The sequence below is a fragment of the Mirounga leonina genome, unplaced genomic scaffold (assembly GCF_011800145.1).
Source record: "Mirounga leonina isolate KUSES-001 unplaced genomic scaffold, KU_Mleo_1.0 Mir_94, whole genome shotgun sequence".
NCBI classification, from domain to species: Eukaryota; Metazoa; Chordata; class Mammalia; order Carnivora; family Phocidae; genus Mirounga; species Mirounga leonina.
Window position 1 is genome coordinate 4,199,229 of NW_023270855.1, and position 18,471 is coordinate 4,217,699.

Below are 18,471 nucleotides of genomic sequence, written 5' to 3' on the forward strand. Positions count from 1 at the left end.
AGGGCTGAAAGGTACTCTGGTTGTCGGACCTCTCCTGTTTGAACCCTAAATACACTGTTGTTGGCACCATGCCATCGGACCGTGCCACCCGAGCCGGGACTGGGAGACTCCTGGTCCCCAGGCAGTGGGTGTGAAGGACTTAGGCCAGGCAGCTTCACCTGACTCTCCTGCCTGAAGCAGCCGTGGTAGTCTCCATCCTGTCCCTGGCCTCTACCTGTCTCTTGTCCAGTCCCACTTCCTCTGGCATCCTAGGCTCATGTGAGTCTTGGCCTGTATTCTGTTTTTTTGACTTGTGTGATTCTTTTCAAAGCTCTTGTCTGATCCAAACTATGGGGTCCACCTCCCGGCTGTGAAGCTGCGGCGGCACGTGGAGATGTACCAGTGGGTGGAAACCGAGGAGTCCAGGTGAGGTGCCGGGGAGTGAAGCCTCAAGCAGGGATAACGGAGGTACAGATGTTAGGATACGATGCAGGTGGCTTTCGATTTTGACACTTCTGAAATTTAAAGTATTAAATCTTGTCGGAGAAGTGTCAGATTATCCCGAAATTCCTCATCAGTGATCTTTTGTTTGGAGGTGGCAGTAATCTAATGAGAGTGGTTCCAAGAAGGAGGGAGGATGAATTAGCCCCCTCGTGGAGGACGTCATCCGGGGATGCCCAGGATCGACACGTGCCCAGATCCAGGCCGCAAACAGTGCTTTCCTCTGTGTGGGCTCTGTTCTTGCCCAGGCCAGAGCAGAGGTGGCCCTGGCTTACGTCCTGTCCATTCTAGCACAAGTCTGAGGGCAGGTGTCCTTAGGCAAGCAGGGGTCACTTGGAGCTGAGCGGCATGGACTGTGAGTGAGGGGTGGGGAGGTGGCTAGGGGAGCCAGGGCAGCCGGCGGGGGGCCTCCGTGGGGCTGTCCTGGTGCAGACGTGCAACCAGGTCCCTGAGCCCAGAGGTCAGGGCTGCAGCCCTTGGTGTGGGCCGAGTGGAGGCACATTTCAGCTCAGAATACAAAAGCTCTTTTCTCCAGTGTGGGCCTTTGAGGGATAGAGCTGGCTGTGTGGCGGGGGGTAAGCACCCTGTCTCCCGGCTGCTGCAGACAAGGCGGCTCCTTTTGGGGATTTTGACCTGGTCGCCCCGAGTTGCTTCCAGCTGGAGATGCTTAGGGATGGGAATGCCTCTGGGGTGAGAGGCTAACTCTGGGGCTGCCTGTGCTTTCCCCGCAGGGAGTACACTGAAGATGGGCAGGTGAAGACAGAGACAAGGTACTCCTACAGTGAGTACCGGGCCGCCCCATCCCTGCACACATGTGGTCTCTGCCCTCAGCGGAGGCTGATGGCCCTGGGGAAGGCATGGAACAAGGCATCGGGAACCCTGGGTGCCAGGCCTCAGAGTCCTGCTCTTCCATCCCTCCAGCGAGGCTTCAGGAGCCGCCCCTTTGGCCCTGGAGTGGCCACGGGCTTGGATGACAGGACACAGAGCCAGTGGGCCTAAGACACATGGCCACTCTTACCATGGTCTCTGAGTTGTTCCCTCTCCCTGTGACAGACACCGAATGGAGGTCAGAAATCGTCAACAGCAGAAACTTCGACCGAGAGATTGGCCACAAGAATCCCAGGTGAGAGCTGGGTGCCCAGGCCTGACTGAGCACAGTCTTGCCTGCCACTCGCAGGTCCCCAGCCTCAGCTTCCTCATCTGAGTGATGGGATTAAGTTCTTCTGTCTCCTGAGCTGATGGAAGTCTGGGACATGGCTCTGAGGCCAGTTCCTGCATGGAGCACCAGGAACATGGAAGCAAGACCCAACTTTCTGAGCCCACACAGGCTCCCCTCAAACAAGTCATGAACGTAAGGCCTGGACTGAGTGCCTGAAGGGACTTGCACGTCCAGCGCCAGGGAGGCATTTTGTTAACAGCCGTGGGGGTGGGAAGGACAATCAAGAAGGGCTTTCAGGAGGCAGTGGAATTTGATGTGGGCCTTTGTAGGATTTTGGCAGAGGGCGGTTATCTCAGAGACACGGGGGTGGTGAGATGGGCTTAGTGTGGAGCGTGGCTAGAGCTGTGGTAGGGCTGTTCCCCGGGGGCGGGGGGCAGGGGGGTTTCGGAGCTCCCTGGGGCTGGGAAGGGTCAGGGAGGGTGTGAAGTCCACAGAAGGTCCATCTGACAATGGGTGGCTGGGGAGGGACAGGCCGGTAGGGGTCTAGGCAAGGAGGTACGAAGCTCTGGGGGATAGGAGATGGGAGGAGGGTGCTCCACTCAGGCGAGGAGGACAGGAACGTCCTGGGGGGTAGGCCTGGTGAAAAGATGTCCACAGTGCCTGGGCTGGTCTGGATTTGCAGGAGCCCCCTGGGTGGGAACCCTGCCGGGCATAACCTAGAGAGACCCAGAGAGCTCCTGGCCGGCGCCCTGCTCTGCCAATAGCTCCTTCTCTCTCCCACAGCGCGATGGCGGTGGAGTCGTTCACGGCAACGGCCCCCTTCGTCCAGATTGGCAGATTCTTCCTCTCGGCAGGTAAGTCTCTGGCCCTTCAGATGAGCCAGCAGCACCCAGAGGCCCTGTGCTTCTACTTGGCCGCCTCCCAGGAGTTCGGGGCCCTGCTGCCCTAGTGTGGGATGAGCCTGCACTTTCCCGGCATCGAACTTTGGGCTGGGGGCCAGAGGGAAGGCAGGTCCCCAGGAGGTGGGGCCTTGTGTAGAACAGCCCCACCCCAGCCAGGCTCCTCTGAAACATGGGCTCTTCCCGAGGAGAACTGCCAGGCCCTGCTGCCTGATCTGACCAGACGGAGCAGAGAGCCCCAGAGCCAGTGGTAGAGACAAGGCTGCCCCCCAAGGGCTCCACCTCTGAGCCCCACCTGGCATCTAGCAATTCATTGCAGGCGACACCCCCGCCCCCAACCCAAGTGACTCCAAAGAGGCTTTCCAGGGACAAGACGGCACCTGGGGTGGGAGAGAAAACACATAGGCCCCAAGTAGCCAGGGTGAGGGAGGAGCGGTGGAGGCCCAGTGCTCCGCCAGGATGCTCCAGGGCCTAGCTTGTCTGCCGTCTACCCTATCGCTCAGCTGGGGACTGCTGTGCCAGGCAGCCCCGGCCTCAAGTGCACTGCACGCAGCCGGGGAGGCAGGCACAGACGGGTGCCTGCATCCGAGGCAGAACAGGTGCGGGGCTCAGGCTGTTCCCAGAGCTGCCGTGGCTCCCGCTGGCCGGGATGGCGGACAGGGAGGCTTCCTGGAGGAGGCGGAAGCTAGAGGGGGCCGGCAATATGGAAGGAGGGATGAGAGAAGGGCACTCCCGGTGGGAAGGAGGTCAGGCTGAGGGGTGTGCAGGTGTGGGGGGGGGGCGATGTTCGTTTGCACACTACTGTTGTAATCGCTGCACTTTCCTCAGGCCTCATTGACAAAGTTGACAACTTCAAACCGCTGAGCCTGTCCAAGCTGGAGGACCCACATGTGGACATCATTCGCCGGGGAGACTACTTCTACCATAGTGAAAACCCCAAGTATCCAGAGGTACGCAGGGGCATGGGCTGTTCACATAGCGGAGATCAGGGCCCTGGGAGTGCTGCCCCTTGGACAACACACAGGTGGCACATTCCTGCTTGGGACTTGGATTTGGTTCAGTTGAATCCGCTTGGCCAAATGAGATTGGAGGGGAGAAGCCTCAAGGTGATGGGAGCACCTGGGCAACGGTGTGGAGGCGGGAAGAGCGTGGGAGCTTTGGGGTTCGACGGTGCCAGGGACACAGGCCCAGGCTGGCTGCTCCCGGCCTCACTCAGCCCACTTCTCTTCCCAGGTTGGAGACCTGCGCGTGTCCTTTTCCTACGCGGGGCTGAGTGGCGATGACCCTGACCTGGGTCCAGCTCACGTGGTAACCGGCTTTCCCGGGGTGGAGCCAGGCAGGGCCTCCTACCCTTCCCCTGTGTGCAGTGCCCTGAGCACTCGGGACCCTTCCTCCAGGCTATGCGTGCACGCACCCCGCTCTGCATGCGGCCGTACCTCTGAGCGGCTTTGGAACCCTGTGTGCCCCGCAGCTGTCCGTGGGCATCCGTGGGCCCCAGGTTACGGGGCTGTCCCCCTGCGGCTTTACAGGGACCTCCTAATGATGCTGGTGAGAGTTCTGCCAATCGCATGCAGCTTTTCTTCCCCCAGCCCTAGTTTTGGCTCAGGTGCCTGACCAAGTCACCTGCAGTCCCAGCCCTAGCCCCAGGCTGCTGCGCCAGGTCCTCCCCCGAGCGTGGAACGAAGCGGCTTCGCCAGGCTTGTGGCTGGCAGGATCTCCTCACTCCTGCAGTGGGCACACCGCGCGAGGGGTGCTGGGCCGGGCCGGCTGATGCCCTCAGCTCTGATGCTAAGGCCTCTGACCAGGTCACTGTGATCGCCCGGCAGCGGGGTGACCAGCTACTCCCCTACTCCACCAAGTCTGGGGACACCTTGCTTCTCCTGCACCACGGGGACTTCTCAGCAGAGGTGAGTCGCTGCTGCCCATCTGTGTGAGCGAGGGGCAGGCGTCTCCCTCCCTCCTTCTCCCTGCCCGTGGTTATTCAGTAAGTGCCCGCACGGGAGGGCGCAGCCAGCGCAGAGGCGGGGGGGAAGAAACGGAAGGAGTAAGAGTCGTGCAGCGGACTGTGCGGCACGAAGGATAGCAGGGGAGGCCCAGCAGACTCCTCCTTCCCAGGCTTCCCGTCTCCTGCGGGGGGTTGGGGGCCGGGGGGGACACTCATCAGAAGAACCCAAGAGTGAGGACCCCCTTGTGCTGAGTGTTGTGAACTGGGAGCGGGTGCCCTGAGAAGCAGACAGGGGTACGGGAGATTGACTCTGACAGTGGTCAGGGCAGGCCTCCCTGAGTGACAGTTTGGCTGTGTCACAAGTGAAGGGAAAGGGGTCAGAGCCGGCAGCATGGGGGGTCAGGCAGTCACTGAGGCAGGAATGGGAGCACCAGGATTACTCCTGTGGATGCCGCCCAGAGAAGAGGCGGGGCTGCCCAGTGGGCAGGGGCTCCCCGTGAGGGGTAGGGGGTTAGAGCCCCAGAGTCCTGGGACTGGAGTGAGGGCCGGCACCCTGTCCCCCTCTGTAAACTGGGGGGGGGTCATGCCTCACCCTTGTCCCATTCTTGTGCTGATTAGTTAGTTCAATTGCATGCCCTAAAACTTAGCCTCTCTTCTCTAGGCAGAAACCCTTCTCTTTTTTATTTTTTTAAAGATTTGTATTTATTTCAGAGAGAGAGGGAGAGTGAGCATGAGAGAAAGAGAGAGAGCGAGTGCACGCACACCAGCAGGAGGAGAGGCAGAGGGAGAGGTGGACCCCCTGCAGAGCAGGGAGCCCGATGTAGGGCTCGATCCCAGGACCATCATGACCCGAGCCGAAGGCAGACGCTTAACCAACTGAGCTACTCAGCCACCCCAGAAACCCTTCTCTTTAACGGAAAAATCGTTTTGTGTTGTTGATGAACACAGTGTGTCACCGGTGGGAAATTTTATTCTCGCATGGAGCAGGACTGCAGGACTTTTCAATCCATAAGGCATTGAGATGGAAAGGTGGTGGGGAGGGGGCAGGGCATGGCTGTGGCCCTATGACCCTATTATTAGGCCCTCTGCTGCCATCCTTCTCACTTCAGCCCCCAGCCCCAGGTGGTGATGGGCCCCACCTTCTCCTTTATCCAGGACCAGGGTGTGACAGGCTGCAGCTTACCTACCCAGTTACCAGCCTCAGGGCAGGGCTGCCACCTCCCACTTGGATGGGCATGAGTCACCCTTTCCATCGGCAGCTCTCAGCGAGTTTCTAAAATTAGGAGGCCCTGCCCAAGCCTCCTTTCTGTCCGGCAGCTCCGGCCCCACCCCACACTTCAGCCTCCTGCAGGTGGAGGTCTGGGTCTCCCAGCTGTTTCCCCAGAGAGGAGTGGCCTCCAAGCTTCCCCGGAGGGAAGGCTCAGACCGGGCTGACCACTGTGGGCCTCCGGCACAGTGTCTGGGGTCTCTGCCAAGCAGGGAGAGAAGGCCCTGAGCTGAACAGGTAGCGAAGGCCCTGAGCTGAACAGGTAGCGAGGGCCCTGAGGTGGAACCCGAACCCTGCGAGTCAGCACACCCAGATTCTAGTCCCAGAGGCAGGAGGGCTCAGCGTGGACAAGTGTGGACACTGGAGACAGCCCCAGCTCAAGCGGGCTACAGGACCTTAAGCCAGTTGTTTATCCTCTTGGAGGATAAGAATTATGATCCCTACCTTATTTGGTTGTTGTAAAGATTATGCATACGCTTATTCCGAGTCTCAGTTTCCTTATCTGTACACTGGAGATAAGTGTGTCTACCTTGTGAAGTTAGTTTGAGGACTAAGTAAAGCAATACTGGAAAGCACTGAGGACAGCAGCTAATAGGTGGTAGGCAGTAAGTGTTAGCTGCTGTTACTGTTACTGTCCTAGATAATGACGGGGGGCTCTCTAAGGAAATGGCATTCACGCTGACATCAGAACAATGTGTAAGAGCTGGCCAGGCATGACTGGGGGCAAACCTGCTCCAGGCAGAGCTAGCACATGTGCAAACGCCCGGGGGAGGGAGGAGGACCCTTGACCTGCTCCCGGACAGGCGGCAGGACCTTGGCAGGTGGCTGTGGGGAGAAGGTGGTGGAAGCAGGGAGGCCAGTGGGGAAGAGGCTTCTGCAGTGGTCCTGGTGAGAGAGGGTGACGGTGGTGAGCGATTTGGGGAAATGGGGACACGGCATTGACAGGACTTGCTGATGGGCTGGATGGGAGGTGGTCCCAGCGGGGAGGAGCGAGCCAAGTGTGACACCCCGGTTTTGGCTTGTGCAGGCGGGAGGTGGCTGTAGCATTTGCTGAGGTGGGCTCAGCAGAGAGGAACAGGTCGGGGGGATGGGGGAGGCTGCAGGGTCCGTGTTGGATGGCACAGTGGGCAGTGGAAGGCCCAGGGCTGCAGCTTGAAGCCGGGGGGTGGAGGGGCACTGGCCGGGAGGCGCCAAGGAAATGGATGGAGCTGGCGGGGAAGGCGCGAGACTGAATCCGCCGCAGAAGTGCAGAGGGCAGCCCGCTAAGAAGCAGGGGGCACGCGGAGAGCGAGGTGTCCCGGAGTCACGGGAAGGGCATCCGAGGTGAAGCACCACACATGACATTGTCGGGGGGGGTGCGGTGAATGACCCCAGAAAGGAAGCACTGTCGTAGGGAGGGCCGGGTGCATTCCAGGTGACGCAGTGGGCCAAGGACTCCTGACTTTGCACACTGCTGTCTTCTGCCCCGTCCTGTGCTGCGCCGCTCGGGCCGACGCTTTGGCCTGGGTGGGAGAGGTGCCCTTACCTCCCCTCGTCTGCTTAGAACGGCCAACAGCTCCTAGCTTGGTGTGGAATGTACCCCTCAGCACCTGCGCCGCCAACTGGGGAGGCTGGGGGCCCCTCAGAGACATGAGGCGTGATACCCGCCCCCCACCTTGTCCTGCAGGAGGTGTTCCGTAGAGAACAAAAGAGCAACTCCATGAAGACATGGGGCCTGCGGGCCGCTGGCTGGATGGCCATGTTCATGGGCCTCAACCTCATGACCCGGATCCTCTACACCCTGGGTAGGTGTGCGGAGACAGGTCGGTGGGTGGGGGGGTGGTCCTGCTCACCCTCCTGCAGCCCGTGTGCCTTCTCCACTTCTCACACCGCCCCTAGCCCTTTCCGGCCTGCTGCAGTGATCCTCGGGGCAGAGACCGGGCATTTGGCCATGTCCGTGTCCCACTGCACGGCACTGGGATGAATGGGCCGAGGAAGGCAGACACGAGAGACAGGTGCTTCAGGGGTGGGGGTGGCGGTGCCAGCTCCTAGGAGGGTGATCTAGGCCTTGTGATCTGAGGGTCTGGTCCGTCTGGCCCCAGCTCTCCTGCTCCTTCCTAGCCCTTCACTCCACGAGTGAGTGGGCACGGCGAGGAGACTAGCCAGCCTTTTGAGCCAGACCCAGAATCGGTTACATCAGAGCTCTGGACACCTGGGCCGTTCCCTTTCCTGTCTCAGCTTCAGTTCCTCACATCTCATGGGCAGAGTTTTGTGAATGTTTGGCAAATAGGAAACACCCCCAAACCATAATGCTTCCCTCCCCCACCCCAAGACCTGGGCTCGATTTGGGGCAGCCAACAAGTTGGAGCACAAGGCAGAGTGCTGGGCCGCCCACTTGGCCTGGTCGGCACCCGTGAGCCCAGCAGTTGCCAAGTGACCCAACCTGGCGTTGGACCAAGGCCCCGGGTGGTTGAGTAAGTGCTGGCCCCACACTGTTGAAATAAGCCTGAGCCGGCCCCCCACCTCAAGGATTTCACTGGCTACTGGCCCAGTATGGTAAAGAACAGTACCAGCCTCCCTGAGCAGGCACGAGCATTTGAGGAGATGGTCCACATAGTGCCCGATGCATGTCAATGCACAAAATCCATCTGGACTTACACTGCATGGCGCATCTCAGGGGACTTGCACGCAAGCCTTTACCTCATCCGATGATTGCGTCCAGCCTGTGCTGGGCCCCACAGAAACCTCTGCCCCATTTACCCTTTCCCGCTGGGGAGAGGTCTGGCCACAGTACCTCCCAGGCTAGGAGGGAAAAGCACAGTTCCTCCCCTCCAAGGCTTTCTCTGGGCCGCTGAGTTGGGCTCAGAACAGCCAGCCGCATCTTGCGCACCATTTGGGAGATCAGAATCTGATCAGAATCCTCCATCTTCCCTTTGCACTGAGCCCCTCCTGGCTGTGTGACCTTGGGCAGGCCTTTTCCCCACTCGGAGCCTCATCCCCTATCGTGGGAGTCCGGCTCAGAGGGCCCTCTGATTCTCTCCTCATCTGGAACGCTGACGCTCAGACCCAGGACAGATGTCAGAGCGCAGAGGGGTCAGAAGTGCAGGTGGGGTGACTGGGGAAGCTACAAGACAGAAGCACGCGTTCACTCCTCTGTTCGGGCAGTAAGTTCTTATTGAGTGCCTGCTGTGTGCAAGACCCTGCTCTCGGCCCTGGAGACTATGTGGTGAGCAGGACAGACAAGGTCCTTGTCCTCTCAAGGCTCAGAACCATGGCTGAGAGCTCGGCTCTGGGCTCATACCGTCTTGGGTTTAAATCCTGGCTCTGGCACTTTCTAGCTCCAGGACATTGGGCAAGTTGAACTGCCTGGGCCTTGGTGACCTTGTAGGTAAAATGAGGGTAAGAACAGTACCAGCCTCCCTGGGCAGGCACGAGCATTTGAGATGGTCCACATAGTGCCCGATGCATGTCAGTGCACAAAAACACGAACTCTGCTTATTAGGGGGCCAAGGTGGGCAATATGTGGGAACAGACCAAGATGAGCCAAGAGGTGGCCTGCAGGGTCCTGTAGTCATGGCAGGGCAATAGGCCTTGCTCTGCAAACCCAGTGGCAGCAGACCATTGGGGCCTCCTAGAACTGAGGGAAGGTTCCCCCCACGGACTGACGTCAGCTACGGGATGCCAACCTGGAGGGGGTAGACAGGCCAAGGACAGTGTAAGTCCGGATGGATTCACTGGATCCTAGACTTTACCATATTGGGCCAGTAGCCAGTGAAATCCTTGAGGTGGGGGCCGGCTCAGGCTTATTTCCCTCCGCCCTGCACAGAGCTGGGCACAGAGGTAATTGGTAATGACTTGAGTGAACAGACACCTCCAGGAATGGCCGAGGAGCCCAAACAGGCACCCCCAGAAGGTTCTGCCCAGTCTCCTTTGTGAGTGTGCAGCAAATGGAATGTGCCACCATCACGGGCAGATGTCTTCTATTGGCCTCAGACTGATAGCAACATCCATAGTTTTAGGGGCGACAGGGCACTTCCACCGGCCTGCTCCCGGGAGCAGGGCGAGGGGCGAGGGGCGCACGCCTTACCTGCGTCCTCCAGCTCTCACAGGAGGCTGTTTGCCTTCCGCCCCGAGCCCTCTCCTGTCCCGGACCAGGCAACACGGGCCCATCCTCATCTACAGACGGGAATGATCTGCTCACCTCTGTGACACAGAGCGTGGTGGCCTCGGAAGCCTCACCACCTTTCTCTTCCTCACAGTGGACTGGTTCCCTGTCTTCCGAGACCTGGTCAACATCGGCCTCAAAGCCTTTGCCTTCTGCGTGGCCACCTCGTTGACCCTGCTGACCGTGGCGGCCGGCTGGCTCTTCTACCGGCCCCTGTGGGCCCTCTTCATTGGCTCTCTGGCCCTGGTGCCCATCATCATTGCTCGGACGCGGCTGCCATCCAAAAAGCTGGAGTGAATCAGGCCCCGGCACCCGCCCCACACCTGCATGATCCTCAGGATCCAGCTCCTTCCCCCGCCCTCCCCTCCCCCCAGCCCCTCTTGACCTCGAGTCAGTTTGGGTTCTGCTCCTGCTCTGCTCCTCAAGGGGCCAGACTTGGCAGTGTGCATGGAGGTCAGGTTTGGTGTTCACCGGGTCATGTCTTCCCCACCCTTTTGCTTGCCAGCAGGCGGCTCTGGAGCGCAGAAGGCAGCTCCTGTCTGGTGGTGTGACAGGCCTTCTCCTTGCTTCCTTCCCTTCTCTTGGGACCGCGTGTGGCCGGTTCACATGTTTCGCTTAGCTGAAGTCTGCACACAGGGAGCTGGTGACACTCCGCACAGAACTGCTGCCTGGTCACTCACTGTCCCTCCTCCTTGGAGACAGGTGCCAGGGCTCTGCCCCAGCTGCCACCCACTCTGTGAGCCCCCGGGGCCAGCGTCCTCAGCTGTCCCTGAGCAGTGCTGAGCACCAGGACGGACTAAGCGCGCACCCCCCCACACACGGGCGCCACACACCCAGCCTGGGCACAGAACCTGCCTTGGTGCTTAAAAAAGAACACCACCACTGAGGTCACTGGGAGCAAAACTGGACATTTGGTGGGCCTAACATGGATTTTATGGTTTGGCAAGAACCTGTTCGTGTGTAGGACTTCCAAAGGTCCCGTCGGTTATGTTTGCCTTTGTTACACTTCATGGGTAAGCTACCCGAAGAAATTTAAAATCTTTAAATTTCAAGATTTAAAGAAACAAAGCACTGCTTGAATGATGAGCAAATCAGACGGTTACAGAAAAACTCCCTGTAATCTGTCCGTTGAAGTTAATTCAGGCACAGGAAGGTATTACACCAGGGTGTGACGTGCTGGCTTAAAAAAAGTTACCTCTGGCAGGACTCGGGGCCAGTGGGAGGCCTGAAGATGCTTCTGAAGCCAGTGTCAGCCAAGGGATTCCACTCTGGGAGGAGATGGGATTTGTACAAGGTGGAGAAAGGCATTTCCTCTCATCCTTTGGCTTCAGAAACTACCGATTTCCTTGAAGATGAATTTTGAGTTTTTAGTCAACCTTTAAGGAAGAGGCTGGAAGCTTTCTGATCCTAAGTGGGCTCCCTCAGAGTGACCCCCATCAATCTGAATCAGGAGCCGGAGGCCTGACCTGAGGCTTGTGCAGCTCTCGGGCCTCATTCCTTTCATGGAGGGGTGTGGGGTGGGGGCTTTTGGGTTAGCCGCTGGGCCCCGGCACCTGCCTCTGAGTGACTCCTGTCACGTCCGCGTCTGCAGCTTCACTCCTACGTACAGTCTACCTGCACTTCACCCCGTCCCCTCTCACCCCCACTGAAAGAGCAAGTATGTTGCCACTTCGATGGTTTAAAAGATCTTTCCTGTACCCTTTATCTTTTTATGACTTGGACTTGTTCTGCCTGGCTGGGAGCGGCTACTTTCGCAAATTAGTTAGTGGCTGAGTAAGTGATCGGAACTCCTGAAACTAGCAGCCTGACAGTCTCTCGTTAGCCTGCGAGGTCTGTGGTGTGGCTTGAGATTCTTCACACCGACAACAGCCGGCCCCAGAGAGGACTTCTCTGGACTGAAGAACTGAAATAGTATTCACTCCTGCAGTTGTCACTGAATCTCAACTCTTAAAGGATGCTTCTGGAAATAAATACAACTAGGTGGTAGCTACATACAAAATCTGTGGGATGTGGTTTGTGTAACTTTTCCTAGTACAGATTTTAAATTACTACGAATTTCAATAGTGTTTTTAAAGGGCAAAAGAATGTTAAGAAATATTTGAAGTCTTTGGGAAACCATGAAATTTGTATTATCTTTGTATTTTTTGAAAAAATTCAAAATAAATTTCGAAATAGCTTTTACAGGACCTTGCCGTTACTCTTTTTTTTGAAATTTCTATCTTAAACAATTCAGCCGTAGAATTAAGAACTGTATGAATTTTTAGAATTCAGTTCTTAAGTAGCTTTTAGTGGTTAAAATAGGTTTCAATTTTTCTTAAAAGGGCAACTCGGTATTTTTAGCACTTAGAAGCCTTATCTACCAAAGCCCACTTAGTTTTGGATTGATTTAAAGGACTCAAACGTCCCCCAGCTTTAGAATGCGTCAGAGGAGGTGGCTGGAGCCACAGTGGGACATCGTGTGACACCCTCCCCCACCCCGGGCCTTAGGTTGGCACAGACCCGAGTTCCAGCGCCCAGCCGACCACGGCCTGGCTGTGTGACCGTGGCGAGTCTGCGATCTCTGGGTCTCAGCTTCCTCATCGTGAAAATGGCAGTGAAAATGGCTTTTGTCCCTACGGCGCCGCGGCAGGGACTCGATGAGCTCAAGCCCACGAAATGCCTGATGGACGGCCCAGCAGCTTTTCCCTTTTACCTCCTGTTCGGAAGCAATAGGCAGCTGCTGAGGGGCCACTCTGGAGCTGACAATTTGTGTACTTTCTGTGACAAGGTTTGAAGCAGGTGACTTCCCAAAACGGGCTCTGCCTTCTCAGACCTGAGGTTCTGTTCCATCACGCCTCCAATGAGCTGGTATCTGCCCGAAGGACAAGTTGCTGACTTCCAGGACAGAGTGTGCTCTGGCGCCGGAAGCGCGAGGCCCTGCAGTTTCCATGGCGACCCCGGTTGTTTCTCCACACCAGCCTCCCGGCCAAGCTCTCGCTGCCGATGAGTCACACCCCAAGTGTTCTGTTTGTTTCCCTTGGAGAGAACTGGCTCAGAGTTTTAATGGCTCCCGTCAAAGGTTAAGAAACAGCTCTCCTCACTTAAACACAGAAAAATTTCCATGTGTGGAATGAGGAGTTCCCGGTCTACCGGAGACCCAAACCTGGTCTTTAGTCTCAACACGCGCACAAATCACTCAGTCATGCAGGTGTTCTTAGCTGACCATAAATCTGGAAGAAAAGGCAGAGCTGAGTCTTTTTAGATAAATGTTTTATTTCTTCCTCAAAATGTTACAAAAGTTATTTCTCCTGAATTATCTACAATGCATAGAGCTTTTATAAACTTATCCATAATGAATAAAATCTAGCCGAACACTGATCCACTTTGACTAACATTTCTTTAACTCCCAGTGTTTTTCCTTTTCTTCCCTGATTTTAGCTCTTTGTTCCAGTCTTCTGCCACCCTGAAGCATCACTTCCAAAAAGGAGATCCCCCCCCCCCCGCACTAATCTGAGACGCCCGTCCTTCCCACCTGCTCCCCGCCACACCACGAAGGGGCAGCGTCAGGCAGGTCAGCACACCTGGCTGAGGGGAAAAGGCCTGGCCCGCAGAGAAAGGGTCCCACGTCTGCAGGAGAGGCAAAAGCACGAGGGCCTGACAGATGAAGAACTCACCTAGAAGAAGGGGCGGGGGCATTTCTAAATCGCCCAGTGGTTTCTGTAAAAAAACGGACTCACGTTTCCGAAGGTGGGCCGAGCAACGTCTAGGCGGCCAGGGAGTCTCCTGGGAAGTGTTCTGTGGCTCAAAGCATAGGGCGTGGGAGCGGACAGCTTTGAAAGCCCTACCCTGGGTCTATGTGACAAGGTCCGGGGCCAGCCCAGACCCATGACACCATCTCGGCTTGACCCCCCGGTCCCCTGGCCCTCATCCGTGGTGCACGCAGCTTCTGGGGCTTCTCAGAGGAGACGCCACCACCACCAGGGCCCTGCGTAGCACAGGGTGCGACAGGTGGCCACCCCCATCACAGCCTCTCAAAGGGGAACAGGTGGGAGGCCGCGGCCGCCTTCTCCCTCTTGGTCTTCTTAGGGCACCTTGGCTTCTGCTCTTCTTCAGCCTCTCGGTTTTGGGGCCAGGAGGCAGCCAGGATCTTCGATGCTTCTGCTTGAGAGCTGGTCCCCTCCTCTTCATCAGAAGAGAGTCCATCCCCGGCAGGTGCTTGGGGAGCTCCTGCCTCACTCTGGAGAGGGAGGGACAACGGCAGCCGGGAGTCAGCCATCAGATGGCAGGGAAACGCCGGGGGGCAGTCAAGCCCCCAGCAGCAGCCTGCCCTGAGCCAGTGACTCTGAGAGGACGGGGGCACCACGTGGGGCTGGGGGAGCCTCGCACTGGGGACTCCGCCAAGCAGGTACTGGAGAACTTGCTCTGGGCCCAGGGCTGGGAAACGCAGAGATGTTTACGCAGGAGACTGCCCTCAAGGAGCATACAACCCGACCTAGGAGATCCCAGGACTGGTGCTTTGCACTTCTTTACCTCACTTCTGCACAAAAGTGCACTCATGTCTTTAACTGCCCCGGACCAGCTCTCCTTGCCAAGTGCTCCGAGGGGACGCTCCCTGACGCGGGGCCAGCTGGGCTGGGGAGCTGGGCCTGGAGGGTTTGGCTGCGTGAGGTGAGAGCACGTGGGGGGACGGAGTCAACATAAAGCCTGGTGACAGGTCACCAAAGGGATGTGAGGGAGGAGTCTGACAAAAATAGTTTGCCACTTTTAAAGGCAAACTGGCAGCAGTTCAGGGTTGGAGACAGGGAGACAACAGGTGCGGTTTTGGCTGTTCCCAGAGCACATTTCTGTGTCTGACCCAATCCTGATCTCACCACACAGCTGCGTGGAGGGGCCTCTCTGCCCCTCTGGGAGCCCTTTGAGGACTGCATGTCAACTCCGCACAGGTTGGCCCAGGCCGGGGCAGGTGCCCTGAAACATGACTTAAGTGAGCAACCCCAGGCCTGGAGGACGGCCACAGGCGCAGGGAGCCTGTCTCTCCCTGGATCGGTTTAGCACGAGATTAGACCCCTGCTTGTGGGGACAGGAGCAGGACAGGGACGTCGGGGTCGGGCTGGGGGCTGGAAGAGCCAGCTGAGGTGGACTCCAGGGACACCTTTCCCAACAAGGTTAGGACACAGATGTCTCAGAGACACAGGACTGTGGTGTCAAAACACAAGGCATCTCTGGGCAGAATCTGGGCCCACAGTTCTGGGTCCCCTTCTCCCACCTGGGCTTGTCTTCTTTCCAAAAGAGCCGCACTGACCTTGTCCCCATAGCGAAGCTTCAGCCTCTCCCGGATGAGCAGTCCCCTGACCAGCAGCTTCCAGTTCCCCAGGGCCCGCTTCTCTCTTTTCTGCCGGCAAAATGAAACGGAGAACACAAAATGTTGAGTACTGTCACTTTCAGGAGAAGTATCAAGATGGAATCTATGAACATATAAAGATCCAAAATAAGACTTTTTGGTTAAAAGAGTCCCTCAACCATGCCGAGTCTGTTTTAAAAGGGATGTGATTTATAAAGTGATGCACATAAAAGGCAGCAAAACAGAAGCCTCTTTTTAACTGGTAGCGACTCTAACATCTTCGAGGAGGAGGCTTGGACCACAGCAGTTCCCTTCAGCAGAAGCAGGCGTGGACGGCAGGTGCCGTAGCCCCCGGAGCCGGGGTCCAGTACCCGGTGGACACGGATGCTGGATGGTGAGGTGGAGGCAGGACCCTGTTTATCCAGGGCTGGCTCCCTAGGGTGCCTTCCGCAAAGTCCGAGAGCTGGAAAGAGCTTTGGGGCACGTGGCCTCTCCTGTTTTAACCCACCATCAAATGAGGCACCTGCCCCACCTGGGGGCTCGTGTTCCCCTGCCACTCTGCTTTCGCACCTCAGGCCCCCGCCCTGGCCAAACGGCTCACCTCCTTCTCCCGCTTCTCAATGAGCGCCTGCTCGTTCTCCCAGGCGGCCAGGAGCACGTCTTTGTATTCCTCGCAGACAATGTACCCGTCGGTTCTGTAAGCACGCAACGCGGACGGCTCACTTGAGGCTGCCGCCTGCTCCGGCCTCTGCTCTCCCTTGCGGAGGCCGGCCAGCGGCTCCCAGGCGCTCGGAGCCCTGAAGGCTTTCCGGCGTCAGGCGCCGTGATCCCAGCCACAGCCGCTGACAGCGCCCGGGCACCAGGCAGGCCTGTGGACTCTGGCACTGCGTCCTCCCCAGGCCCCCCGCCCTGGGCGGACAGAGGCCACCTAACCAGGACGCGTGCTGACCTTGCTTGCTCCCCCGCCCCCACCCCCAGGAGACGGTTTCCATCTGGCATCAGGAGCATGCGGTTTCCCTGGTTTTGCTGCCTCTGCAGAGTCGCCAGAGTGAAAGTGTGGAAGTAAAAGGTAAAGTGTTATGGCTGACTTCGCAAATGCAGAGTAAAACCTGGAAAATGGCCTCAACCCGCACATGGACTTCCTGCCCCAGCCCTCCTGCGGCCGCCGGGGAAGGCCCCTCACGCACATGGGATGGGAGTAGCCTTTATGGAAATCGAAGCCGGTGATGGCCTGGACACAGTCGATGTCCAGCTTGCGGGCCACGCGGTGCAGGTTGGGCAGGTTGAGCTGGACGCAGCCGACGGGCATCATGCTGGGCAGGAAGAGGTACACATTCCCAAACTCATTCCGGGGGACCTGCAGGGGGTGGCAGGGCGGGTGTGGCCAGCGGCAGCGTGACACGACCCGTTCCCGAGCCCTCGGGGCGCTGCCCTCACCTTGCCGTCCATAGCCACGGGCGGCTGGTACTCCTCCGTCTGCCACTCGCCGAACAGGCCCAGGTCGTTGTGGTCCTGCAGCTGCGGCTCAGTGAGGCGGGCTTTCCGGGCCCGGTTGGAGTAGCCTTTCACCATCTGCCCCGGAGGGACAGCCAGTTGACAGACGGACTGCCGCTGCCGAAGCACTTACTGTATCCTGGGCACCGTGCTGAGGGCTTTCCTAAACCCATGGCCTCATTTCACCTCCACAACGGACCCAAAATGCACGTGCCTCTTACCCCCTTACCGGGCCCAGTACCAGCGCGACCCCGGGGACGGCCACCGCTAGCCAACACCTGCAGACGCTCCCTGCCCCAGGTTGTGTCCGGCAAGGGGGTCCCATCGCCGTCTCCACTGCACAGCCAGATGAGCGACCCAGGAGCTGCAAACTATCTGCCTACAGCGCAGACCGGAGCCAGGCTTTTACCCGCCACACCATGCTCCCTACTTTCATCACAGACAGGGTGACTGGGACTCGGAGATGAAGTCACTGAAATCCCATGGCCAGGTGAGTGACAGGGCCAGGATTTAAACCCGGGAACTAGCTGCGTCGTGCATTCTGGAAGGCACTGACAGCTTAGGACTCCTCGCACACTCCCCGACCATGTCTAGTGGCCAAAAGTCTCACTGGGGAGGACGAGCGAGAAGGCTGCCTAAGTGCTCCAAGGAGGAGTGGGACAGACGCACCGGGCGCCTCTAGCACAGGGCTCGGCACATTTTTCTGGAAAGGGTCCCGTGCAGCCTGTTTTACAACCCTTAGGTGTCACATGTCTTGCTTGCTCTGAAAGATCCAGCTTACAAATTCCCCACTAGAGTAAGACATATTTGAATGCTTTTCGCTTCCTCCAGTCTTTCTCAAGCCAGAAAAGTCAGCCCTGGATGCCTCTCCCCGCCTGCCCTCAGCAGCCCTCAGTGCCCAGGCCTCTGCCTGCAGGGCGCCCGCCATGGTTACCTTGTAGGGCACTTCTCCCAGCCTCACCACTCTCGCCTGTTTCAGCCACGTGTCCCGGGAGTGCAGGGTATGCACGCAATCCCTGCGGGAGCCAACAGGGGGAGACACAGGACACACTCAGTTCACACCGGGCTGAAGGAGCTGTGCGCGCAGCCTCCCAGAAGGAAGGGCTCGGCCCTCGATTCTCTCCTCAGGCCCGGCTCCTGAGGGAAGCAGGGGACCTGCGGTGGGCGAACGGCTAACCTGGACTTCCTATCTTCTCGGGGATGTGTCCACTTACACTGTAACCACGAGCTACTGAGTGACCACGGAATGAAGATGCACGCCCGTGGCAGTCACGATTCCCGGCAGCCTCTGGCTCCGCTCTCCTTCCACAGCTAAGAGCTGTACCCGGCCTTGCAAGACCACTTTCCAAAGAGTTCCACCTGCCGTCCTCGCTGAGCCTTCTCCGACAGGGCGCGCTCATCTCTTCCTCAGTTTGCAGCCCTGCACTCTGGCCAGAGAGAGGGCTCCCGTGCGCAGAGCAGGCCCTCCGGCTCCGGCCCCATCGGAGGCCTGCGGTGCACACCTCCTCGTGCCACGGCCTGGCGGGGGGCCCCGCACAAGCCACTGTCCCTTCCTGAGCCTCAGCGGCACCCTCTATCAGCCAGGGATAATGAGCTCTGTCCTCTGTGCTTTGCCGGGCTGCAGGAAGACCAGACGCTGCCCGGGTGCTGGAGCAGAGCCTGTCCTGTCAGGGCTGGCACCCCCGGCAGGCTGCACAGCTCTGATCACCCAGAGGAGCAATTACGTCACGGTCATGGTCTTCACGTGGGGGCGCAGGGGGGAG

General features: G+C 58.3%; 2 protein-coding genes across 3 annotated transcripts in view; one reads left to right on the forward strand and one right to left on the reverse strand.

Moving 5' to 3' along the window:
* Positions 1–13,251, forward strand: part of TMEM43 (transmembrane protein 43) — a 19,378-nt gene extending 6,127 nt beyond the window's left edge. Inside the window, exons 4-12 of the mRNA XM_034997416.1 lie at positions 311–405; positions 1,212–1,261; positions 1,534–1,603; positions 2,423–2,493; positions 3,367–3,488; positions 3,772–3,846; positions 4,344–4,445; positions 7,417–7,534; positions 9,989–13,251. Of these exons, the coding sequence (XP_034853307.1) occupies positions 311–405; positions 1,212–1,261; positions 1,534–1,603; positions 2,423–2,493; positions 3,367–3,488; positions 3,772–3,846; positions 4,344–4,445; positions 7,417–7,534; positions 9,989–10,191 (906 nt within the window). The 3' untranslated portion in view covers positions 10,192–13,251. The remainder of the gene's footprint in view (positions 1–310; positions 406–1,211; positions 1,262–1,533; positions 1,604–2,422; positions 2,494–3,366; positions 3,489–3,771; positions 3,847–4,343; positions 4,446–7,416; positions 7,535–9,988) is intronic.
* The window catches only part of XPC (XPC complex subunit, DNA damage recognition and repair factor), a 36,606-nt gene continuing 31,263 nt past the window's right edge, over positions 13,129–18,471 (reverse strand). For both annotated transcript variants that reach the window (XM_034997413.1, XM_034997415.1), the window contains exons 11-16: positions 17,643–17,724; positions 16,652–16,786; positions 16,402–16,571; positions 15,816–15,909; positions 15,176–15,265; positions 13,129–14,110 (exon numbers count right to left, since the gene is read on the reverse strand). In XM_034997413.1, coding sequence (XP_034853304.1) covers positions 13,895–14,110; positions 15,176–15,265; positions 15,816–15,909; positions 16,402–16,571; positions 16,652–16,786; positions 17,643–17,724 — 787 coding nt within the window. In that variant the 3' untranslated portion in view covers positions 13,129–13,894. The remainder of the gene's footprint in view (positions 14,111–15,175; positions 15,266–15,815; positions 15,910–16,401; positions 16,572–16,651; positions 16,787–17,642; positions 17,725–18,471) is intronic.